The sequence below is a fragment of the Paroedura picta genome, chromosome 8 (genome assembly GCF_049243985.1).
Source record: "Paroedura picta isolate Pp20150507F chromosome 8, Ppicta_v3.0, whole genome shotgun sequence".
NCBI classification, from domain to species: Eukaryota; Metazoa; Chordata; class Lepidosauria; order Squamata; family Gekkonidae; genus Paroedura; species Paroedura picta.
The window spans coordinates 40,575,193-40,601,921 of record NC_135376.1 but is presented as its reverse complement, the minus strand read 5'-3'; the positions used below and the strand labels follow the sequence as shown (position 1 = coordinate 40,601,921).

General features: G+C 41.8%; 1 protein-coding gene across 5 annotated transcripts in view; it reads left to right on the top strand.

Moving 5' to 3' along the window:
• The window catches only part of LOC143843346 (nuclear body protein SP140-like protein), a 47,088-nt gene that overhangs the window by 11,259 nt on the left and 9,100 nt on the right, over positions 1-26,729 (top strand). For 3 of the 5 annotated variants that reach the window (XM_077349261.1, XM_077349258.1, XM_077349259.1), the window contains exons 2-15: positions 4,260-4,293; positions 5,692-5,871; positions 9,104-9,263; positions 12,023-12,094; positions 12,569-12,625; positions 12,730-12,843; positions 14,484-14,626; positions 17,110-17,157; positions 20,858-20,977; positions 21,371-21,439; positions 24,169-24,211; positions 25,409-25,468; positions 25,614-25,753; positions 26,444-26,506. In XM_077349261.1, the coding sequence (XP_077205376.1) occupies positions 5,734-5,871; positions 9,104-9,263; positions 12,023-12,094; positions 12,569-12,625; positions 12,730-12,843; positions 14,484-14,626; positions 17,110-17,157; positions 20,858-20,977; positions 21,371-21,439; positions 24,169-24,211; positions 25,409-25,468; positions 25,614-25,753; positions 26,444-26,506 (1,227 nt within the window). In that variant the 5' untranslated portion in view covers positions 4,260-4,293; positions 5,692-5,733. The remainder of the gene's footprint in view (positions 1-4,259; positions 4,294-5,691; positions 5,872-9,103; positions 9,264-12,022; positions 12,095-12,568; positions 12,626-12,729; positions 12,844-14,483; positions 14,627-17,109; positions 17,158-20,857; positions 20,978-21,370; positions 21,440-24,168; positions 24,212-25,408; positions 25,469-25,613; positions 25,754-26,443; positions 26,507-26,729) is intronic. The other 2 variants (XM_077349262.1, XM_077349260.1) reach the window with 2 other exon arrangements.

The following is a 26,729-nucleotide window of genomic DNA, read 5'->3' as shown; positions in this document are numbered from 1 at the left end:
GTCAGAGTTTAGCTCCTGCAGGGAATCCTCTATTGCAATGTTCTCCCTCTATTGTATCTTCCAGTGGAGTGTGAGCTACTGGTTCTCCTGCTTGCTCCCTCTGGCTTTTCTCAGAACCCTCATATGTATTTATTGTAACAGAAGTCTCCATACTCCTCTGTTTTATCTCTTCCTTCTCTTCTCCAATGATGGTGTAAGGATCCACCAGAATACAGTTTCTAACTTGAGGTTCCAAAGCAGCAGAATTATGAGTTTTTCCTGATAGCAGCAATTTGAGAGTCCATTGGAAGAGAAAGGAAAGTGTTTATTATAGGTGTAATTGTTTCAGATAGGTACAGTTCTTTTCTCTAAAGTTTTACAATGGCTACTTAGGCTAATAACTTACAAAAAACTTAGTTTCCTAACTTGCTGATTGGGTTATGAACTTTGACCAACAACATAGGGTCTCTCAAGCTCCATATGCTCCCTCCCCCCACTCAACTCTTTTCACATACACTCAACTTCTTCCTCCTGCACAAACCAATTAACTCCACCCTGTAGGGTGTAACTACTATCCAATCAAAACACATTTCAATCACTCATCCAGCCCCGCCCCTTTCTTACTTTGGTGCCTATCTTTTAACCTACTGTAAGATACCTATAAAACCCTACATTGAATTACAGAAATAAAACATGCACAAAATATTTACATAGAGAAATACCACAGAAGCCTTCCAGTTTTGCTCAGTGTATTGGTAGTATACAAGCCAATAATAATTTGAGGGAAAGCGTTTCAGAATAGGAAATACAGAAATGCTTCCAGGAATATGAATCATGAATATTACAAACACTCAGGAACCTAAATTCCACCAATGCTGAATGACTGCTTCCCGTTCTCCACCCAAGTCACAAAGTCTGCCAATCATCATTGCTTAAGCATTGTCTGCATCAAGCTTTTGTTCATTCTGACTCATCAGGGAATAGGAGAGCAGTAGGACTGCAGAAACTGATTTGGATAGGGTGGAAAAGGAGATTTCAGAATCAGTATCATCATGAATCATTGAAGTGGCAAGACTTCAGAACTGCATACTGTCTATACTGGCCGCATACTGGCTGTAGTATTGTTCAGTTTCCTGAGCTGTGATAAATTTCAGGGGCATCACACTAGTTATGGTTCCTCTGGATGGGAGTACACTGGAAACTTAAAGGGTTTCAATGGTTCTGTTCAGTTAACAATGGTGCTTGTTAGAAACCCAGAGATGTAGGAATGCCTTGAAAGTCAAAGGAGTACGAAGTACTCTGGGAACATCTCACTTTCTCAAGGAAAATGTGCAAACTGTCAGCAAAATGGAGATGTATTTCTGGGAAGAGATAACCAGTTGCTCTAACTGCCAGGAAAGGCAAGATAGATAGCTGTTGTTAAAACATGAGCTGACTATTGAGGCATGTGGGACATGCACTCCCTGATGTTTAGGAGATAGGAATATAAGATCCCACAAGGGAGAAGGCTCCCTAACTGCATTGGGTAAGGAACTTCTAGCGAGCTTGGGCAGGAAGGGTTAAAAGTTTGAACAACCATGTAGCAGTGTTTAAATGGATCGGTTCCTATTATATGTAGCAGGTGGAAAGTCAAAATCAGCATTTGTTCCGCAAAGTTGAAGTGACAACTATAATCTTAAGGGTAGCTTAGAAATATGACTTTTCCTTTTCTTTTCCTATGTAACAAGTTTACACGCATTTACAAATGCAAACTGAGGATAGCTGTGAGTTCCTGCATTGTGAAGGGGATTGGACTAGATGACCCTAGAGGTCCCTTCCAACTCTATGATTCTAGGTTCATGATAGTGTCTTCCATGCACAGAATATGCCTCTTTTGCTGCACAAAAGTAGATAACATGTGATCACAACATTAAAAAAAAACTGGAAACAAACAGGCAATCACTGTAATCATAGGTCCCATGTTTTCTAATAACTGGAAATAAATTAGATATGAAAATTAATTAAACAGTCAATGTGATCCTGTAACATAAGCCTAAGGAAGTCCTAGCCTTATGATATTGCAAACCAACTTATATAATGAGTTGAAAACAAGCAGACAAAAGTCCTAGGGCATTTCTGCAACCATTAAATGTAGTGAAATGCTTACCTTTCGTAGTCGTTATATGTCGCCATATTATCATCCAACCTGTGTTTCCCACAGAAACTGCAGGGCTGAGAAGGGCTGACATAGAAGCTGTATCCAAAAAACCCAGGGGGCGCTTTTTGTACTCCTGTGACCCCTTTTTTCTCACGTGGCTTGAGAACAGGTGGGGAGGGAGAGAAGGGAGAACATTGTCCTGCACTCGCCCCAACACTCACTCTGCATTCCAGCTCCACAGCTGTTCAGAAGTGCAGTTGTGACAGCAGCACCTGTTTTCCCCTTTACTCTCCCACTTACCTCTGAGTCTGGAACATCCATTTGCCACCCAGTCCACATACTAGCCTTCCTCCCCTTCTCTCCCCTGATACCTGTCTTTTCCTTGGCAAACAGCTACTCTGCAAATCCCCCAGATGGTCACTTTGAAAAAATGCAAGGCCAGTTGGTATGGCAGTGCCACCGCCAGCCAGCCAAGTCCCCTCCATTTAGTGGTTTTGCTGTGGTCAAGGGAGGGGGGAGGGGAACACTATGCCTCCTTTTTCTCGTCTTTACTGCCATTCCCCCACACACACTATTTTACCTCAGTCTTTTAGCCACACCTTTCTACTTTTTGACAGCTTCAATCATACACACCTCTCTGCGTGCATCTGGTCCCTCCCCATGACCCGCCTTCTGCCTTCACTCTCTGGCACCAGGTGCTCGAGGGCCGGATAAAAGCCCTGGGTTAGTTCCAGTCCATGGACTGTAGGTTTGACACCTCTGGTATAGAGCATGAATCTAGTCCAGGAAGTGCTTTCACAAGGCAGTAGATCAGCTGGAAAGATGTTATCTTCTATAAGTTCTAATGTGATTCTTATTCAAAACCATATCAACCAACTATCATGGATGATTAAACAAGATTCTGCTTAACAAAGGAATAGTTGGATGACAGCCTTAATATGCTGCAAAATTCCTATAAACTGACAGTTTGGTGAAGGAATGAGTGTCTTACCACTGTGCAGTTTGAAAAAGCATAGACACTTTTTAAAAATGTGATCACATCTATGTACTGAGAAGCTGTGCCTGGCTGTGATCTGCAAGATGTGGAAGGATGGCTCTACCACAGTAACAGATTGTGATAAAAATGAATTAAAATGTATAATTTGTAGGCAATCCCTCTTCAGTTGAGGGGGGCACACAGGAATTAGCAAACTATGCAAGTTCTGAGGGTTGTTCAATAGGAGGCTTGCATTAACAAAAGTTTAGGCAGTGGAACTCACTCTGTGGATCAGGTAGAGCCATGGTCACCATTGCATCAATCAAAAGAGTCATATGACTACTGTATGCCCTGGGCACCACACAAAACATTCACAAACAATAATATATAACCTTAACACAGTACCTCTGTATATATAAGGCTGTCTTTCCTCACCCCTGGGAGGTCTGATTTATGAACTTGCATTCAGCAGTGACAGGCCCATCCCACCACCTTATTCAACTGATTTGTCAACCCATTCTCAAACTCAAAACTCCTGCATTTGCACAACCCTAAGTAATCATGGGCAAATTGTGTTGCATTTATAAGTAAAAGAGTTTTAACATGGGTCCATATTAATGATAAAATTATTTCAATTTCTAAAAAAACTGCCCACTTTTATGGAACATGGGTTAGGTACTGGAAGAGTGCTCAGAAGAGCCACACATAGAATATCAGAGCGCCATATATGGCTTTTGAATCACTGAGACTGTTTCCGCACTTGAGGTTTCGTGCCAGGCTGCTGGCTGGAGTTTGAGCTGGGGCAGGTTGCCCCACCTCTTCCTGCTCCCACAGGGGGAAGCATTTGGCCCAGTGTACCTCGTCATCTCCAGATTTGTGCTTCCATACAGGAGCCGGGACAGGAAAGTTCCCAGTGTGGAAATGGTTTTAATGAGTTAAGGTCTGCCACTTATTTCCTGCTAAGGTTTCTGTGCCTTTAGCGAGAGGAGGAAACACTGTTGCGAAAATAAGTTTGGCGATTGCACAGACATTTTTAGTTTCATTTTCTGTGAAACTGATTGTCTAGTGAAGAATTAGTCAGTTTGTAATTTTATTCTTTTTAAAAACACATTTGTATCTATTCAGTTATTTTTTCAACCCTTTGCTCACTCTTCACATCATCTCTAGGTGCATCTCTAAAGATCGAAAAACAGCCTTTGAGGTAAGTGAAAAAGAAGGTCCTGTTAAAGCATGTTTGGTGTGGAATCTATACCCTAGCCTTTGTTTGCCAAGCTTTTTGTATGAAGAGATTATATTACCATGGTAAACACATGCCATTGCTTGCTGTTCTGTCCGGCAGTGCTTTGTGCACTGCAGGTTGATGTCTTTTTTACAGCTTGTACCACAGCATAGGGCAGCTTCTACAGAGCTGTTTTGATGTAGCAAGTGGAAATATATAGCCAGTTATAAGAAGATCCTTGACTTGATCCGCAGCCACACAGTTCTGACTGCTGCATTATCATTAGCAGCTAGGGATCCCAGCCCCCAGGTGGGACCTGGGGATCCCCTGGAATTATAGCATCTCCAGAGTCGAGACTAAAGAGATCAGTTTCATTGAAGAAAATGGCTGCTTTGGTGGGTGGATCCCATAGTATTATACTTCACTGAGGTCCCTCCATTCCCCAAATCCTGCCCACTCCTATCTCCACCTCCAAATTCTCCAAGTATATCCAACCTAGATCTGGCAACTCTGTTAGCAACTGGATTGTCTTGGCTACCAAAGAAAATTCAGTTAAGAAGGATTTCTATAGCATAACGAGAGCATAACAGCAACAATGTGATGATGCAACCTTAAAATATAGATTAGCTTATTATTAGAATTTTTGTTCTTAAAATCTTGGAGCTTATGATTAAATTGCCATTTGCCAAGGCAATGCAATAATTTGATTTGAGTGACAAGGAGCTGGTATAAAGATTAGAAGCCAGGTTTTAGAGTTAATGAGTAGGATATATCACTGAATAGTAACGCCTCTTTTATGTATTCATTCCTGCCATTCATTCATTAAAGTGAAATTTGATGTTTTTCTAAACTCTGATTAAAATTAGGTTCTATATCATACCTGGCTTCATTTCAATAGGGCTGGCTCAGTCATACCTACCAAACTGGGTACAGGTAGAGGGAATTTGTTGGAATGAGGAGAATACTGGTTAATTCAAAATTCTGAACCAGGCCAGGTTAAATGTAGTGCGTCTTTGCTACTTTTGGAAATAAAATTTTCAGTGCTTAATTCTAGAATTTTGGATTGTTATTAGTACATTTTTATCCCACTCCTCTTCCATGGAGCTCCTGGCAGCATACATTGTTCCCTGCTCCTCCATTTAGAATCCTGTTAGGCTGAGAGGCCATAATTGGCCTGAGGTCATTCAGTGAGTTTCATGGCAGAATGGGAATTTAATATGGGTTTCCCAGAGAGCAATACTAAGTGTGCAGAATCCTGTTCATGCTATCCCACTGGGACTTACTTTCAGGAAAGTGTGCTTAGGGTGGCTCTGTTGTGTTACATCACAGTGGCAGTGATTCACACAATCTTTAAAAAATATCTATATGCTTTTCTTTTAGGTTTAGAAGGCATTTGAAAATTACTCTGGCATTGTTTATAGCATGTCTACTCAAAATTCTAAACATGTGGATGAAATCTGGAAGAAATTCAAAATGTCCATATCATCGGCAATCAATAAGCTGTCTCCATTCCTCTACATTTTAAGAGATGGAGAAATAATTTCTCAAGAAGTGTTGGAGGTGAGTATTGTTGTTTATAATCATAGAATCATAGAATCATAGTGTTGGAAGGGGCCATACAGGCCCATCTAGTCCAACGCCCTGCTCAATGCAGGATCAGCCCAAAGCATCTTAAAGAGTTTAGGAACTCACTGTTTAAACCCCAGCTCTGAAAGTTCATTGGCGTTGTTCTTATTCTCTGATTCAAATAGTGTTCTTCCTTTCTTAAAAGAGCTGAGGGAATAGAATCATAAGAGTCTTGCAAGATAACATCAAAGTATCCCATCTTGTTCCCCAAGGTAAAATCATAGAATAATAGAGTTGGAAGGGACCTCATGGGTCATCTAATCCAACCCCCTGCACTATGGTTAATTAGATGTCAGGCCATGAGGTCAATAGCCATCCCATGCTGGTGGCTCTGAGCAACACTATATTTGAACATGATAGTTACATTTAGACTTCATAGAATCATAGAGTTGGAAGGTACCTCCAGGGTCATCTAGTCCAACCATCTGCACAATGCAGGAACTCACAACTACCTGCCCACCCATGGTGACCCCAGTTTTATGCCCAAGTAATCCCTCAACCAAAAATCATGTCCATCCCTCCATACATTTGTCCAACTGGGTTTTTAAGCTTCTAAGCTACTGGGCATCACCAGACACAATGGATTGTAATAGGTAAGATGCTGGACTTGGACAGGAGAGACCAGAGTCAAATTCCTGCCTGCTTTGAAAGCCTTATCAGACTCACAGGGTTGTTCTGAGGATAAAAAGGGAAATAGGAAGAGCTCCTTTTGGAGGAAGGGTGGGATAAAAAGGCATTAGACATAAATAACCTATGGCTAGGAATTCCATCTATTAATTATGCATTTTGTGGTGAAGTCTATCCCTTTGTCTGTCCTGTAGCTCCTGCTCAGTTTAAACGTAAGAAGAGCCCTGCTGGATCACTTCAAAAACTATCTAGTCCAGCATCCTATTTCATACAGTGGCCAACCATTCCTTTGGATGGACAGCAACAGAGCACAGATTCCTTCCTAAGTGTTGCCACCTAGATCCAGGATTCAGAGGATTAGTAGCCATTGATAATCCCCTGTGAATCTATCTAATCCCTTTTAAAGCTGTTTATTCCTGTGGCCATTGCTACATCTTCTGGCAGTGAATCCCAGTATTTATCATTTTCTATGTAAAATAGAGAGTATGTAAAATAGTATAAGAGCCTTTTGTGGCGCAGAGTGGTAAGCGGCAGAAATGCTGTCTGTCCATGAGGTTGGGAGTTCGATCCCAGCAGCCGGCTCAAGGTTGACTCAGCCTTCCATCCTTCCGAGGTCGGTAAAATGAGTACCCAGTTTACTGCTGGGGAGTAAAACGCTAATGACTGGGGAAGGCACTGGCAAGGCTACCCTGTATTGAGTCTGCCATGAAAACGCTGGAGGGCGTCACCCCAAGGGTCAGACATGACCCGGTGCTGGCACAGGGGATACCTTTACTTTTACCTTATGTAAAATAGTACTTCCTTTTGTCTGTCCTGAAATTATTGTTCACGATCTTCATTGGATGTCCTAGAGTTCTAGTACATTGGGAGAGGGAGAAAATTTTCTCTTTGTTAACTCTCTACTCCATGCATAATTTTATAAACATCTATCATATTAATCCTTTATCATCTCTTTTCTAAACTGAAAAGTCCTGGACTCTTCAGCCTTTCCTCATAAGGCAGTTGCTCCAACCATCTTGGTTTCCCCCCTTTATACTTTTTTCCAGTTCTGCAGTGTTTTTGTTTTTGTTTTGTTTTGTTTTGGTTTTTTGTTTTGAGATATAGCATCCAGAACTGTATACAATATTCCAAATAAGGCTGCAACACAGGGCTGTGTACAGGGCTATTACATTATCAGCTGTTTTATATTCAACCCCCTTCCAAATAATCCCTAACACAGAGTTTATCATTTTTATACCTGCAACACACTGGGTTGATATTTTCGCTGAGCTAGCCACTATGACTGCCTTTCAGTCTCATCCCCATTAACCTATACTTTAAGAATATTTCATGAGTTTCTCAATTGTAAAAATGTTGAGATAAACTGACATAGAGGCAGTAATTGAGAAACCCTATGTAAATGATTTGCCAACCAATATTTCATGTTTCATGTAACATATAAGTGTTTTTTATTTACTCTGATATTGAACTGAACTGAAGAACATACTAACTGAAAGGAATTCAGTTCTTGAAGCAAATTCTGAAATCAATTAAATATTTTCATTAAAAGAATAAACTGTGAATTTTATGCTTATTGTTATTAGCAATTACTGCCACCCAGCATTTCTTTTTGTTTCCTACCTGGAGCCTGGCATCCCTGCACCTCCATGGGATCTGAAGCCAGGACTTTTCTCCAGGAAGACTGATCTCTGTTGCCTGGAAATGACCTGCAATTCCAGCAAATCCCCAGGTTCCAACCTCTCCCATCCTGCAACCTCTCTGCCAAAAAGTTCCCCCCTCCCAAGCAAGACCTTTCATCTCCAGGGGCCTGGGGAAATGAGTTGTCGTTGTAGAGTTCCTCCTCCAAAACAGCCATTTTCCCCGTGGAGCTGATCTTTATAATCCAATTCCAGGAGATTTCCAGGCCTCAGCTGGAAATTGGTGACCCCTAGGTCAGGAATGTTCCTTGATGTTCGGAGGCAGGACCTCAAGAGTCCAATGGTAGGCAAGGGCTTTTGCCATGTAGCCAACCCCCAGGAAGGTCACAGTGCAGGTGTGTATCCTAGTGCCCATTGTATTCCTGAGTACAATGGGCTTTGCCTCTAGTCCTGAATAAATGTGTGTCATCTACAAACATGGCCACTATGCTCACCCCTAGCTCCAGATCTTTTATGAATAAATTAAATAGTACTGGCCTCAATTGGGATCCTTCTGAGAAAGTGTTGTTTCTTTCCCTCCATTGTGAGAACTGTCCATTTATTCCAATTCTTTGCTTCCTGGCCTATTACACACCACAGTTTACTGCAGAGAATCTGAGCAGTCAAGCCTTCAAGCTTAACTTCAGATTCTGTGCATGCCTTATGTATCATTGTTTTCGTGTGTATTTATTCTGCAATTGTTCTCAACTGCAAAAGTAGCTCTGCTACTTTTGATTGAGTTGGAATAACAGTCAAGTAGTCCCTTATTATAGGCAGCAATAAATTGTGTAGGAGATGGTTATTCTATATTGCCACTCTATGAATAGGTATGTGAAACAAGGTTTTATGTTTTTTCCTTCTAGAACTGTGAAAAGAAAGCTTCAGATCCAGAAATTAATCTCGCAATATACAGTGTGCTTGAAAACCTTAAGTTCAATGAGTTAACATACAAGAAGCTCTTCTGCAAAGAGAACTTGGATGCATATGAAGATTTACAGACAATATACAAAAATCTAAGCAATGGTATGTGTTCATGCTGCTGTGCTAAATATGCCAAGCTAGATTTACAGGCAGGTACCAAAATTATAAAAGTATTTTGCAGGCTGTTATAGTTGGTGTTGGAGAGTGTGAGCCAGCAGATTTTGGGTTTGAACTCTGTTTAGTGTGAATTCACAATAGGCAAAACTTGGTTCTGTTGTTCTCCTTCTGCAATATTTATTTATTAGATTTGTATACCACCCTTCCATATGGCTCAGGGCGGTTTACATATAATATCACGGGGGATAGATGGAACGAGCTAAAATATAACATAGTCAAATACAGCAACAATAATCTAACAGTGGTTCTGAATAACACAATTTCAGTGATCTTAAACAACAACAATATAACAGGAATGGTAACTTAGCTAAGGCCCCCAGAGAGGTCAGACTGGTTCAGACCATGGTCTGAAGAGGACCTGTGGATGTTATTTAGGTTTGGTTGGTCTCAGGCAAATGCCTGGTGGAGGAGCTTTCTTTTGCAGGCCCTGTGAAATTGTAGGAGTTCAAATAGGACCCTGATCTCTTCAGGGAGCTCGTTCCACCAGTAATGCTCTTTTGGGGGTATAGTGTAATAACATTATTCTTGTAATGAGAGATTATTCCTGAAGCATTTAAATACTTAAATACTACAGGTGAAAATATATGCATATCATCAGTCTTGTAACACTTTATACATTCCAGAGTGTATTATGTCTCTGGAAGGAATTATTACTTGATCAGAGTAAGTGGCTGACTAAAATGGTGACTTCAGCTAGGTGTTGCAACTAGCATTTGTTGGGCTAAACTTCACTCCTTGGTCTACCATGTATTTCCTAGGTGTGTTATGCATGGTAAGAAACCTTGCAAAAAATCTGCACAAAAAGATTTTGTTGTTGTTATTTCTGTACTTTTTCGCTGTGTGAAACCCATTGTTTTATTTTTGGTTATGCATGGCAGCCCCTCCTCATATTACTGGCTGAGTATTTTTAACCATAATATCTAAAACTAGCTTTGCAAAGACTTTTCTTATGTAACGGTACTGAGGACGCACTTTTTTGATGCAGAAATGTTAGTGTGTTTTTGGTCTCCTCCCTTGAGTGCTTGTAGTCCTTCATCCACCAATGGGAGATCAAGGCACTTGCTGCTGATTTTCTGCCTCCTCAGTGTCAGCGATCACGTGAACATGCAATTTGGTTCAGTCTCTCATTGCTTTGTTTCACGTGGCTTTTTCTTAGGAAGGAAGGGGCTTTGCCTTAACTCTGGGTGGCTCTCTGGCAGTCAGGTGGAATTTAGAGCGATTTTCCCCACAAAACAGTCCTTTGTAGCTTGTTTTATGAAGAACTAGGGTCTTTGTCTTAAAGAATCTGGCTGCAGCTCTGGGCAAAGCTGCAAATAAAATGCTAATTGAGGACAAAAACTAAAGATGTTGGAATGTAAATGGCATTGTCTAGCAACAGAATTCCATCCTTGAACGCTCCTGAGAGTACAAAACTAGCTTCTCTGTAGAACTCAGTCACACAAGTAATTACTTGCAGTGGCAGTCTACCCTCTGATCAGTGGCCACGCAGGGGCTGCCTTTTGATCAGGCTGGCAAAGCAGAGGGGTCTTCCCTGTGCCGCTGTTAGCTCAGCAGCTGTCTGAAAGACATTCAAAGGTCTGTGTGTCCCCAGGAAATTTCTCATTAGGTCTCCATGTCTGGGGACTACTATTCCCATGATGCCCTACTGGCAGCATGTGCCAGAGTGGTGGTCAGGTGACATTGCAGCATAATGGAGGAAGTTCCCCCTTCCATCAAAACTTTTTAAGGTGCATAATCACTGAAAAAAAAAAACCAACACATTATAACAGCACATGCATAAATGGGAATGTTTTAAAAACCTTTTTTTTAAGGATGATTTAAAAGGGTTGGCGAACTGACTGCAGTGAAAACTGCCACATGCAAAATAGGCTCTAGTTCCTGGTCAGGACAGTCTCCTTCAGAATGTGTTGAATAGTTATTTAATAACATTATTGGCTCTGATGCCATTTAAAAAAAATCAGTAGACAGAAAGAAGTAGTTTTCAAGCTGGCGATGGCAAAAACTTTATTCAAACACTATAAGCATAACGAGTTCCTAGGTACAGTCTCATTTTTGTATTACTTCATCAGTGATACTTTATCAATATTATGCTGTATTTTTTAAAGTTGGTTTCTACAAAGATTACTATTTCAGAAATCAACCTTTTATTTTAAGACATATATCTTGTATATGAAGAAGAAGAAGGGTTGGTTCTTATATGCTTCTTTTCTCTACCCGAAGGAGTCTCAAAGCAGCTTGCAATTGCCTTCCCTTTCCTCTCCCACAACGGACACCCTGTGAGGTGGGTGAGGCTGAGGGAGCCCTGATATTACTGCTTGGTCAGAACAGCATTATCAGTGCTGTGGCAAGCCCAAGGTCACGCAGCTGGCTGCATGTGGAGAATCAAACCCGGCTCGCCAGATTAGAAGTCTGCACTCCTAACCACTACACCAAGCTTGCTCCAAATATCCAAATTCTCTTTTATATTTAGTAACTCTCAGAAATGGGTCCACTAATATCAATGGTCCAACAAGGTACCCGTCCTCTCGGGTATCTTATAAGTGGCTGATGGGTCGTCTTTGCTTCCATTAAAAAAAAATCAGAGCAAGCAAGTTTTTCAAAAAGATTGTTCAGACATGCTGACATTTTACTTCAAGTGCCATTAAATTACAAATCAGTTATAGATTATGGTTGATTTTTTTCAGAGCTGCAGCATGCTGAATACTGGTCTGCTTCAGAACAAAAGAGCAATCCTGTGTCCTCTCTTAGAAATGAGTGTGAGTACCAACGAGGTGTCACTTCTTTCTACTCCAGAATACAGAAGAATTCTCAAGTCTTGTACCTGAAAATCTGTCAGTTAATAAAGGCTGTATAAGTGTAGGAATAAGTATCATCCCCTTCCGTTGTTCATCATCAATAGGGGGCAGACTAAGGAAGGCAAGAAGCAGCTTAAAAAGGCAGAAAACACTACTAGAAGGCAAACTATACATTTTTAAAATCAGACATGTTTACAAACTTCTATAATTGTCAACAACCGGGGGGGGGGGGGGATGTTCTGCTTCTATGTAAAGCCTTAATGAGATGCTATTTCCCAGGTTATGTTATTTACTTCCATATCATGAAAAGTTTCACCTTCTCATTTCCAAGCATGAATTAGTTAGTTAGTTAGTTGATATTAAAGCAAAAGAACATACATATATAAACAAATTTAAGTGGCACAAAGATAGAACCTGATTGATTCTCTTTCTCAGGCCTTCCAGTAGGCTCTCATGAGCCAGTTCAACGCAGATCTATTTCTCTAAATAAAGGTAAGTGTTCATGTTGGCTGTGTTAAGCCTGCTGTACTCATTTTCACAAAACTATCACAAGCAAACAATGCATTCTCTAACTTCCATTACTTGTTTTCATGTAGGAGAAAGAGTACAGAAGGAAAAGAAAAACCAAAATTCAAATTCTGAGATCAATGAACTGAAAGTATGCTGTGGAAAAGTTAAAGGCATTTTGTATAAACATATTTTGGAAAAAGGTAACAGTTTGGAAAGGTAGAATTATGTTTTTAGTCTGTTCACAGGCAGGTCCGCACCTGTGCGTTGGCGGGCACCAGCACCTCTCCCCCCCCCTCCGCAGCACGGCACTCGCTGTGCCGGGAGGTGGCTGATCGCTCCCAGCGCAGCAAGCATGCGCCGTGGGAGGGGAGGGAGGCGTGACTGCTGGCGCTCCAGTGCCTGCACCTCCCTCCCCCCGCCGCAGCCCAGTACCGAGGCCTCCACGGCCCAGGACCGGGCTGCAGCCCAGTTGTTGGGGAACACCGGATTAAAGTGTCTCCTTGGGTAGCAGGTAGGAAGCATGTATCCATGTGATCAGCATGTATCACTTGTATTTTGGAAGACTATTTAAAAATTGTTTTTCCCATAAGACAAAGAGATTTTCAATATATCACTTAGCTCTGGGGGTTCCAGCACCAAGAGAGCTTTTTTAACCTTTTGATTACCAGAGGTTTTCATCAGGCTAGGTTTTTTAAAGGGAAGGTCACAACTCTAAGGCCTCTTGTTTGTACCCCATGTAGCATGGCAGAGAGGCCTGAATACACTACGTAGTGCTGGATATGGAGTTGATAGATGGCATTGTATTTAGTCTTTGGGAAGAAGGAAGAAATTGAAGCTTTTAGCTGAACACATGAAAAATAGCACTAACCATCCTAGAAATCTAAATATGCCTTGCATTCTATACTGGACACAGACAAGAAGCCTTACAATCAAGGCTTAAAACATCTCTCCTGTCCTCACATAGGGTTGCCAACCTCCAGGTGGGACATGGGATCCACTGGAATTGCATCTGCAGACTACAAAGATCAGCTCCCCTGCAGACAATGGATGATTTGGAGGGTGGACATCATGGCATTGTCCCCCACTTAGATTCTTAGCCTGTTTGGCCTCCATCCCAAAATCTCCAGGTGTTTCCCAATCTGGATCTGGCCACACTTATCCCTCCATCCCCCACTGGCGGCCAGGTGGGACCTGGAAACCCTATGTACATCCTCCATTTTAATTTCTGACCTGATGAAAAATTCTGACAAAATGTGAAAACCTAAATACTGTTTTGCGATGCTGTGGTTCCAGTAAGAAGGAGGGCCCACATCCAGCCTCTGCTGAGGCAGCTGCATTGGTTGTCAGTTGTCATTCGAATCCAGTTCAAGATTCTGTTTTTGACCTTCAAGGCCATACACAGTCTTGACAGGTGGCAAGGAAGCTCATGCTCCCCCCCATAGGAGTGGCGGTAACGATTTCCATCTGTGCCCTCTGCTCACCCTTTCCCTCCAGAACGCATTATGGGTATTGTTAGAACTGGGATGAGTTTTTTGCCACAGCATCTTATCATCATGGGGCTTTGAATTGTATTAGTATTTTTTGTCTGTTTTTATGCCTGTTTTAAGGGGTTGTATTGGGGTTTTATCCAGACATTGTAACCCACCCCAAGCCTTCCGGGATAGGCGGGCAATAAATTTAAATAATAAATAAATAAATAAATAAAATTAAAGAATTATTACATGGACTTTGGTTCCTGGATTTGTCTTTGAATCAGGGGTTACCTGTAACTTGTATCCCCTTCCCTTCAGTGAGCTTTGCTGAGTATTGCATAAGTACAAGCTGTTCTTTGTTTTTATAGGAGTCTCAGAGAAATGTATCAAGGATAATCGAGGATGGTGGTTCACACCAAGAGAGTTTGAGAGTGAAGGAGGGTATGGACGCTGGAAAAACTGGAAACAAACCATTCGTAGTAATGGTGTTCGATTAAAGAAATATATAGAGGTATGCAGTTCACTTACACTACCTGCAGCATTAGTAGTTATTTCCTGCTTCTAATCCTAAATGACCAGAAATACATTTTATTTTTAGCACTGTCATGTCATGTCCTCATGCCTCATGTAGCAGAAGGGAGGGAAGCACTATTCCACTTTAATTGATTTAAATTGGAGATGTATGCTGCAGTAATCTGGAGGTTATTGCTACTTTAAATTTTTTTAAGTGTATCTAAAAACTGAAAGCAAATTTGTATAAATATGAGCTATAGATGAAATCAGCCTTTCTTAACTTTTTTACCATTGAGAAACCACTGAAACATGCTTCAAGCTCAAGAAACCCCAGAAGTGCCACAATAAGTGCCCCCCCTCCAGGCCCATCATTGGCCATTTTGGAGAGAGTGGTATGTTGACATGACCATATATGGTCACATCACCTAATAAATGTTTAACAAAAAATTAAAAATATATAAAATTAATTAACTCCCACTCATCCAAGAAACCCTTCCAGGGAGATCAAGAAACCCCAGGGTTTCACAAAACCTAGAAGAAGGAAGAAGAAGGAGAAGAAGAAGAGAGTTTGTTCTTATATGCCGCTTTTCTCTACCTGAAGGAGGCTCAAAGCAGCTTATAGTAGCCTTCCCTTTCCTCTCCCCACAACAGACACCCTGTGAGGTGGGTGAGGCTGAGAGAGCCCTGATATTACTGCTTGGTCAGAACAGCTTTAACAGTGCCATGGTGAGCCCAATGTCACCAAGCTGGTTGCATGTGGGGGGAGCACAGAATCGAACCCAGCATGCCAGATTGGAAGTCCGCACTCCTAACCACTACACCAAACTGAATGGAATGCACAGTGGGAATAAGAATAGATACAAATCAGCTCATAAACCTTTGTTCATGACAAATTTTGGTCAGTTTGTAGTTTTTTAACTGCAGCCGGTTTGTGGTTAGCTAGCTGCTGCCCAGTCACAAATCTCCACGAACGTTAAAGGTGGTTTGTGGAGGTTCTTCCCTTTGAAAGTAGCCAAAACAGTGGCTCAGCTGTTTTAAGGGGCTTTCTTGGGCAGCCAATCACTCAAGTTCCCTTCCCAAGAAAGCCACTTTAAGCAGCTGAGCTGTGTGGAGCAATTGACTCCATTCAGCTCAATTGTTTAAAGGGGCTTTCCTGGGTTCAGCCCTGAGCCATTTGAACCACTATTATCTGCTCTCTGTGACTTTCCAGGAGGACTTCCTTCTTTGGAAGTTTTTAAGCAGAGGCTAGATAGCCATCTGAAAGAAATGCTGGTTCTGTGAACTTAGGCAGTGTAAGTGCATGGACAGAAGGGGTTGTTTGTCGATGCTTGACTTCTTGTGGACCTTTCTTGAATGCCCAAGGAAATGCCAATTGTCAATTTGGTATAGAGAGGTGAATTTCCTCCAGACCAGACTGGCCAGGGATTCTGAGGGGTTTTTTTTGGGGGGAGGCATCATCTGGCCATGAAATTGGGGTCATTGGGTAGGCTGTTAGTTGTGAATTTCTTATATTCTGCAGGGGGTTGGACTAGATGAGCCTGGAGGTTCCTTCCAAATCTATGATTCTATGACTTGAAAATAGTGGTTTAAATGGTAGAGCACTACTCATCTGTTTGGTTTTAATGGTGCAGACTTATTTAAGCCTTTGTTCCCCATGCAGAGTTGTGGGGAGCAGAAAGCAGGGTCATGAACCCATACAAACCAGTTCAATCCACAAACCAGTCATCCAATTCATATAGGTTTGTGGTTTGTTTTCTGGTTCAGCAATGAATTTGAAGCACAAAAATGCAGTTTGTGTTCACCCCAGCTGGGAATCCTACTGAATGGCAAATCCTTTTAACCTGAAGGTTTAGGGCAGGGGTAGTCAAACTGTGGGCTTCCAGTTGTAGTCCAAGGACTACAATTCCCATGATCCCCTGCCAGCGTTCGCTGACAAGGGCTCATGGGGATTGTAGTCCAAGGACATCTGGAGGGCCGCAGTTTGACTACCCCTGGTTTAGGGGGTTCATAGCGGCCAGAGGGTGTGTGAAAATAATCCTGGCAAGCAAGCGAATAGATTCATCTGGGATAGAGGCCTAGTATACGTATATGTTGCATGTGTGTATATATGCAAAGGATGAAATTAAATACATGAGAGAATCTATAAATGGAGCAAAAGCCCCTTTCAGTTTTCTCCATTAAAAATGGGAAATCTTAAATCAGGAACCAGCTTCACATTTAAAAAACAGGCTGGGCTTGTGAAAAGGTGGGTGGGTGGTGTGTAATTTGACAGTGGTTGCAAAACTAGATAGGCTTAAGTTGCTGAGGTAAGTGTCAATTGAAGGTAAGCTGCATGTTCAGTTGAAAGATATAGTAAGAGGTTTCAAGCACGTATGAAAGGATATATTAGTGGCAATAGTGTGAACAAGTACCAGCAGTTGAGCTACTTTGAACAACCTGATGGTGTTTTGGATTTCGGTCATCCTTTGATATTTATTTCAGGACGGATCTCTTCCAAATCCATCGCAGACAGACCCCAGGAGGAAAAAGGTAATAATTCCTGGATATTTATCAAATTGACCAGTTATTCATAAACCATCTAATTTATCCTGAGGGCCTATTACAATTTTATGTTTTTGGCTTGTGCCCCTGCTATCCTACACTCTTTTGTGAGCTTGCCTTGTGTAAGTTCACAGGGAGCTCCATGCAACAAAGTTTATTACAATGTGAATGTTACTATATCTTTAACTGTAATACACTGGAGCCAAATGTGCTGAATTTGGAATGGGACTTGGCATGTTTCTTGTGACTAATGAGCTGCACCTGTTGCATTAGATAGCAAGGCAGGCAAATAATGGTCACTGATAGTGGTTAGGTCTAACTAATTAGGACCTAAAAGCATGATGAGCTGAGAGTCCATGTGAGAGTTAATATGGAGCAGTTGAAAATATTAAGAAAAATACTATGAAGGTATGTTTTGATATTTAAATGCTGCAATTAGGTGGTAATTGGTGGTTTTGTTTATATTATTTATTATATCATAATTTTTACAGGATCACAATCACTGAGGAAGTTTGGGAAAATGGGATATTATTTACCTAGGAATCCATTTTGGTTGTGATTTATTTCTGTTATGATAATTTTGGATGAATTATAAAAATTTTGAATTATTATAAAAAGAAGAAATAAAAAGATCCATTATTGATTTGGAATAGCCTGGACAATTCCTATATATTTTGTTTGGCTTGCTGTAGAACTTTGTCAGAAACACTGGTGATTTTTTAAATTTTATTTTCTTCACATTTCATAATTTATAGTCTGCCTTTCTCACATGGACTCAAGGCAGATTACACAGACTGAGCCAATGCAGCCAACAAACTGGCATATTCAATAACTAATGTGTTAGAATATTAGAAGTCTGGAACCACTAGAAAGAACAGCATATAATAAGTATTAACATGGCACATTAAACAGTGCAGGAATTCCATAATACTTATGGCATTAATACTTACAATACACTATATACTAGGACAAAGCATTCAGGAATACAACAGGTGCTAAATTGGGTGATGAAGCCGGAAGAACTCTGCAGATGGCCTCTCCCTCCCCCAGGACCTGGAAATGCTGCATGCTGGAGGCCCCTGGGAAGGGAATTCACTGGCAGGGGCAGCTCTCACACAGCAGGGATCTGCAGCCTCAGAGGGAAGTGGAAGAAGGAGAGGGTGGTCAGGGGTGGGGGACAGATGGCAATTGGCTGGCTGCTGGACAAACAGCCAGCCAAACAGAGGAGACACTCAGAGGCAAGACAGCTGCCCTGAGTGTGTATTAAGTGCTGAGTAGCACTTAAGCCATGAGACATGCTCCTCCTAGGCCTTACCAGAAATATTAAGTGGAACAGATAGCAGTAAAGACCACAAGTCCCTATCATGAGTACTGACTGATGTAACATTTTCATAGCAGTCATCTGTAACTGTGGATTCGGGCTCTGTCATAGCTCTGGAAACAGTACTTTTGAGTAGCATCCATCCATACAGTTGCCAAGTGGATTCAACAAAAACACTGGACACACTTGTTAAACTGCATGGGGACAATGTGGCTTGGCAAGGCTGAGCAAGAGGCACAGAAAGAGGCCAGCCTCATAGTGCCTCCTATGTTGTGTGAGCTTCATGCCACACCAACACTGGCAGGCTGATCTCTTAGGGGGAAAAACTGGGGTATAAATGAAGTAAAATATTTAAACCCTCTTTTCCTCTATAGTCATTGTAGTTTTCAGGGGAGAAGCTCCTGCTTCTGATTGCCAAGGAAAGGACAGAATGTGAAAGACAAGACTAGTTCTGTGGGGTGAAAATGCCCTCTGAAGTGATTTTGGGAACTACTGCATGGATTTTGAAAGAAGGCCAACCCTCCCCCCCCCCCCCTCATTTTGTCAGCCAGGAATGTGATAAGGCATAATAGAATTGAAGTACTTCATCATGCTGGCTGCCAGCATTTGCTTAGACTATTCTCCCGCTGCCTTACTCAGCCCTTTTATTTTAAACTTCCTGGGACAGAAAGGGAAAGAGAAAAGCTGTCTGCTTTTTCCCACACAGGAGCCAGAAGAGGCAGCCAGCTTGTAGGGGCGGGTGAGGCAAGGCAGGCAAATAGCTCCCCACATGAAAAGCAGGGTGTGGGAGGGAAACAAATGACCAAAAGTTAACTCCCCATCTTGCATCACAAGAGAGCGACCTATCTCCTCAACACAGATACGATAAAACTGTATCTGCTTCTTTCGGGGAGGAGAAAAACCAGTCTGTTACTTAAGGAGGGAGGTTTTATTTTCTCCCAACTATGGTTTATTTTCTACCATGACTCCCACACAACAAAGATCAGGGTTTGGTTTATTTCTTTGCTTTATTTTCTCACATCCTTTCTATTTCAGCCCTTGAACTCTTCTCACCCCAACTCTGTCCCTTTGGAAGAGGCTGCTCCTTGGAACTTTTAATTGGGAAACACTGGGGGAATTTCCACATATTAGTAAAAATAGCATCACGCCAATGGAATGGCAAAGCACAACATATCACGCCCCCATCCCTCCTCACATTTTTGCTGCCTTGCCTTTGTCTGCCTTCTTTTTGCACGTCTTACCCTCCTCACTTGCTACTGGAAGAGACGACTCTCCGTTGGATATAATGGAGAGATGGGGGCATCCTCTTTGGGAGTCCCTAGATGTGGACCGCCTGGACCAATAATTTTAAAATTGGAGTGGAGTCAGGGAAGAGCCTCCCAGAGCTACCCTGAAAGTTTGGAGGCTGTACCTCACACCCTCAGGCCCTGGGAAAGGCAGAAAAACTGACATTCCCATTATAGTCTATGATGCCATTGACTTCCATGGAGGCTGAAGCCAAAGCGGCAAGAGTCCTTTGATAAATGAGTAAATTAATATCGTTACTGATTTTGGGGGGTGGGAAGAAAACCTTCTAGAGGCACACTTTGTTGACTGAAATATTCTTTTATTTCTGGCATCTCCTACACACGTGTCTGCCTATTCATTGCTCCAGGAAATTCACCATTTTTTAAAAAGTAATTATCATCCCCAGGAACAAGAGAAAGGGAGGAAGGGGTGAGGGTGGGATGCTGCAGATGCCTTTAGCGCGTTTGAGCCTCCATACCTTCCTTCTGCTGGTTGCCTGCTGGTTGCTCTCCAGTCACTAGTGCTTTTAGGTTGGTGAATCCATTTTTTGGGATTTCCAGAGAAGCGCTTTAAAATGGAGGATGTAGTGAGCAGTCAGCGGGCTAGACGCTAGATGTGGACAATGTCAATGGACTATTCAGCTTGCATTTGACTGGCATGATGCTACATTTAAAGGGTCTGGAAATCTCCTGGGCATTTGTAAGCTGTGTCTTTTCTCAATTTATTTCCTGGACATAACCCACAAATATTGGACTCTGGTTCAAAACTGGGCACTCAGAGATCATATTTATATATCACTAGACTAGATGTTATGCTATTGTATTCATGTGCAAGTGTATTAACCTGTGGAGACAAGAAAAATAGACAAAAAGCCATTGTGGTAATAAAAGTGGGCAACATTTTACTACAACGTCTCTTGATTCTTCAAAATTATAAAAGGATGACATAGCAAATGGTTATGCAAATTAGCCTCAGAACCTCATGCAACTTTCTTGGATCTGTATCAAAATTTGTGAAATGATACTAGTCTTGTGATGTGTTAAACAGAAATATTTTACAAATCTTCACTTTGAACGCCAGATTTCAAGACGACGTCTACAGCGGAAGGGCTCAGTCTCAAATGATGGTGTAGCTCCACACACACAGCACATGACTCAACATCCCAATCTTGCAGATGCTGATGCAGTTTCTCTTTCCACAGTATGTACATAGCCTTCACAGGTTCTCTCCGAATTCTCATGCTTGCAACTGCATTGCAAATCCCCCTTCTATCTGGTAGATATTGCTCACATTTCATATGTATATGATCATCTCCCCTATTCAGCAATCTAATGTCATTGCAGAACAGTGAGGAAAAATAATGGTTAACCAGCTATACAAAGATATGTGCTGCCTCTCATAACTCCAAGATAGTCTGCAACATTTTACTACAATGTCACTTGATTTTTTGAAACAGTACAAATGGTAACAACGCAAGTAGTTGTGTGGGGCAACCTCATGCAGCTTTCTTGGATCACTGTCAAAATTTGCTAAATGATACTGGTTTTGTGATGTGTAAAATATTATCTTACAAACTTTCATTTTGAAATCCAGAATTCAAGACGATATCTATGGAAAAAGAAGGTTACAGAATTTTCACAGCTGTGTGGTCAAGCAGAAATGGTAAGTGATGATGGAACTCTGGACCTGCAGGGCTCAGCTTCCTAGTTCTGCACATGATGATCATAGAATCATAGAGTTGGAAGGGACCTCATGGGTCATCTAGTCCAACCCCCTGCACTATGCAGGACACTCACATCCCTGTTGTTCATCCATTGTAACCTGCCACCCCCTTGAGCCTTAAAAGAATTAGCCTCTCCGTCAGATGGCTATCTAGCCTCTATTTAAAAATTTCCAAAGATGGAGAACCTACCATATCCTGAGGAAGCCTGTTCCACTGAGAAACCTCTCTAACTGTCAGGAACTTCTTCCTGATATTTAGACTGAATTTCTTTTGAATTAATGTCATCCCATTGGTTCTGGTCCGTCCCTATGGGGCAAGAGAGAACAACTTTGTTCCATCCTCTATATGGCACCCCTTTAAATACTTGAAGATGGTTATCAGATCCCCTCTCAGTCGTCTCCTCTCCAGGCTAAGCAGACCAAGCTCCCCCAACCTTTCTTCATATGTCTTGGTCTCCAAACCCCTCACCATCTTTGTTGCCCTCCTCTGGACACGCTCCAGTTTGTCTACATCCCTCTTCAACAGGGGTGCCCAAAATTGAATACAATACTCCAAGTGAGGCCGAATCAGAGCAGAGTACAGCGGTACCATAACCTCCTGTGGTCTGGACACAATACTCCGTTTGATACAGCCCAAAATCCCATTTGCCTTTTTAGCCACTGAGTCACACTGCTGACTCATGTTCAATGTATGGTCTTGATTCTTTGAAACTCTGGACCTGCAGCTCAGGGCTCAGCTTCCTAGTTTTGCACATGATGGTGGGAAGCCTCTTTCCATGACATGTACATAGCCTGCTCAGGTTAACTTTGAATTCTCAGTGTTGCATCTGTGTGGCAAATCCCCTTTCTTGTATCTGCTATACACTATTCATATTTAATGTCTAGCTGATAACCTCCCTTATCTGTCCTGTGTTTTGGAATCCAATTAAGTATCATCCAAGGATGCATGATTAGAAGAAGAAAAAGAAGAGTTGGTGTTTATTTCTCGCTTTTCCCTATCTGAAGGAGTCTCAAAGCAGCTTACAATCACCTTCCCTTCCTCTCCCCACAACAGACACCTTGTGGGGTAGGTGGGGCTGAGAGAGCCCTGATATTACTGCCCACTCAGAACAGCAATAACAGGACTGTGCCTGGCCCTAGGTCACCCAGCTGGCTGCATTTGGAGGAGTGCGGAATCAAAACCAGCTCGCCAGATTAGAAGCCGCTACTCTTAACCTTGCTGGGGGGTAAACGGTAATGACTGGGGAAGGCACTGGCAAACCACCCCATATTGAGTCTGCCATGAAAACGCTAGAGGGCGTCACCCCAAGGGTCAGACATGACTCGGTGCTTGCACAGGGGATACCTTTACCTTTTTACTCTTAACCACTACACCACATGGTATATTTAATAGTGCAACAATCTAAACCAGTGGTTCTCAACCTTCCTAATGCCATGACCCTTTAATTTAGTTCCTTATGTTGTGGTGACCCTCAACCATAAAATTATGCAAGTGTTCTTTCACAGAAATTAAACTGAAACTGACCAATGACGTGAAGAGCCATTGTTCATGAATGTATATAAATTGGTTTTTTTCCGGGGTTTCTCAGTTCAGTTCTGCCTCTTGTCCCACCATGCCGATCTCGCTCTCTTCTGCCTGCAGGAGGAGCATCAACAGTGGCTGCAGCGCCACCCCCCCCTCCCGGCCAAGCTGTTCACCCTGCCAAGACACCTGTGAAAGGGTTGTTCGACCCCCAAAGGGGTCCCAACCCCAGGTTGAGAACCACTGATCTGAACTGTTAATATAGATGTGATAGAGTTGCCATCTTTTAAACTGGTTCCTTCGGGAGTCTCCTTAACATCAATTGGACCAGGAATTACCAGGTGAGGTTGTTTAGGTCTGTGCCATGAAAAACCTAAAATTGTCCATTTCCATATATTAAAATTTTAAAAAGTCAAAACCGCTTTTCCTTTTCCAGTTGGCAACTTAGCTTGGCACTTTATTTCTGCATCTGGCTGGTTTCATCCCCCCAAAAAAACCCAACAGCAACAACAACAGATTCATGTAGAATATGCAGAGGAAGTATTTTGGAGATATAGTTCTGGTCATTTGGGTACCTTTGTAGTCACAGCCGGTCTTCAAAGAGAAAGAATCTTTGAATATGTTGTGTGGGAATATGTGATTTAGAAAATTATTTTGAGTTTTTATAGGGCATATTGCTGTCATCAGGATGATGTCTTCAGATAGGTTGTTTGTGGCAGAACACTCAAGGATATGATCAGGTTTGGTCTGGAGCAAAAAATAATTGGGGGGATTGTGATTGAAAGATATGATGGGTCAAGTTCTATAGGATCTTTCAGAGAATAGATCAAATGAAGAGGCCAGAGTGAACCGATGATGACAGAATGATGTGCATGAGAAATCAGCAAGGCAACATGGTATTCTTGGCAGCAGACAAGGTAGGTTTTTTGTTTGCCCAGTGCAAGAACCTTGGACTGACTTAGGAAATTCTGTGAAAAGGAATGTGGCAAAAGCCAATTAGACAAGAAGTGAAATAGGCATAGACATTTTCAGGCATCAGTGTGTTATAAATATGTGATCTTTAAGGGCTCCCAAGAACTACTTTTGTTGAATAATGTTGATTTTGTGGGAGTTAGCTTTATTATCTGTCTCTCTTTTTATTTGTCAGGAAGAGAATGATCCAAGGTGCTTATTCCAGTTTCAGTCATCAGGTCAGTGTCAGTTTTGGTTGAAGGGTTTCCCTATCTTCCCCGACTGTTTGGTCGCATATAGAAAATCCAGTTTTAAACCCCTGCTTGCTCACTCATGAAGGTCACTGGGTGGTTTGAGTTCCTGAGCCAAGTATAAAATAAATCTACTGAAGGAATGGCATTGCAGTGGGCTATGATAACTGCGGGGATTTCTATATGGGATAGGAGCATAATGCAAAGCGTTCTGCCTCCTAGTATTGGATGCCCCCTGAACATGGCTAAATTTTATTGGGAATTTGTGTCAGTGGGAAATGATTGGTCATAGATTTTTTCAAAGAACACACACCTAAAGTCACACACACATTCTTCCTCTGACTTCTGGTTTGATTAGGAATTGCAATTTATATCTGCATATCAGCACTTAGAGCATTATGTGGCTGTCTACAAAGGAGTGTTGATTTGGCTTTCTGAGGAGCTGATAAAAGTGGCAATTTGAGTAGGTTTACCTTTTCTGCAACCTGAACCATAACATGGGGTTTCTAACAAAATATACATTTCACCAACAATTGCTAATAGAAAATGAGCTGTTAGTGTTTTTCATTCACAATGACTGAGTAGATGACAGTTTTAAAAGAGTCATTGCAAGCAAATATCTATCGACCCTAACCAGCAATGAAAGAGGTGGCCAAGAGTGGCAGGCAGCACAAGGTATAACCGCACACTTTGGTGGGGTATAAAAAGGCCACAACTTTTTACTGTTTACAGCTGTAGAGATTTGGCTTGTTAAGGTCCCTGCATCCAGCATCAGGCAACCCACCTACTAATTGATGAAAGGCTCCATTCTTCAGCCCACCTGCTAAGGAGAACACTCAGGGATGGCATGATATATTCGGGTGCTGGGTGATGTGTATGCAAGGCCCAGTCTTCCACTAAAATGGATCCAGCCCAATGCCAAACCACCCACTAAGTTGTGATGAGAAAGAAAGACACAAACCCCCTAAACTCAACATTCAAAGCCCATAGAAACCAAGACAAAGACAATGAGCATGGTGAGTGGCTCTTGGCACCATACCTATGGAGTGCAAAAAGGACCTCAGGTGAATCCAGAAATCCATGCTCCTTCTCCCATTCTGGTTATTGGAAGCACAGAAGCAGGATTCTCCCCCCCCCACACACACACATTTGTAAGGTACTTTATTACTCTCTTGTCTTCATCAGGAATTCCAGTGCAGTGTGGTGCTGTAACAGGAGTACTGTACAAACATAGATTTGTAGCAGGTGAGTGGCAGGTAATAAATTGAAAAGTAAGTAAATAAATAAATAAGAGGAGTATGGTAAAATACCAGATACAAAATTATGTGCACAGGATTTCTCACTTCTGTTTTTCTAAATAAGTTTTTTTTTTTGTTTTGTTAATGTGCAGGGCCACTTATAAAAAGCATCCGAACAGAAAAGCGGTGGTGCACTCCTGAAGAGTTTGTGGAAATGAATTGTGAAATTACTAATGGATCTTGGGAAAGGGACATTCATTCCAAGGGAAAACCTCTATGGGATCTAATAGAGGTAATCCCTTTCATGGCATGAAAGGCTGTCTTTTCAGCATGTGTCTTTGCATTGTTACCAGAACACATATGTTCCTTCATATTGTTCCAAAGTGTTTGTGCTAGTTAAGTCAAGCACCCTGGGCTGCTCTGGGATCTGAAAGCTAGCTTAGTTTTTCTCCATTGACATGATGATTTCCTGAGTGATCACCCTTCAATCTGGGAAACTATTTTCTAGGTAATAGAGGAGTGAGACTTAACATATGATTTCCTGGCTGGCTTTCTCACTGGAGTATTGTCAGCAACTCCTGAGGGTCATTGTGGCAAGGCAGCAGTACAGGATCCAATGAAACAGACAATAGAAGTTTGAGGACTGGAAGCAGTGAGAGTTAGAAATGGAGAGGTAGGAATGCAGAGAATAGAACTGAGTGATGAATAGCTTAACAGGGAGGTAATCTTAGTGGTTCAGTAGGGATCAGATTTTTCATTGGTCCCATATACTGTTCTGGAATTGAGTGTTACCTGTTAATATTTACCACAGTTAGTGTTACTTCAAATAAACTTAGTTCTTGTTGATTAAAAAAGAAGAAGCCACAGATTTCCCCTGAATGGAAAATGTTAATTGTAGATAACTAATTTAATAAATAACTGGCTGGAATGCTTTTTGTAATCTGCTTTACAAGCATTAATAAAAAATGATTCTCTTGGATAGAATGGAAGCTTGAAAAATCACCAAGGAGACTGTTCTTGCTATGTTTGCAAAGGAAACAAGTGGGTAGGTACAGATCACTCAACTTTGCATTTTGATTATTCCTTTTAACTTTGATATTCATATAGGTTGCTTCATAGCTAGGTTCAAGTCCAGTAGCATCATAGAGGCCAACACGTTTTTTTGGGTTTAAGCTTTTGAGAGTCAAAGCTCCATTCCTCAGTGGCTGTTCCACTGCTACTCTTTGAATCAGATCAAATCATGTAAAGTGGCACTGCCTAGCACCCCC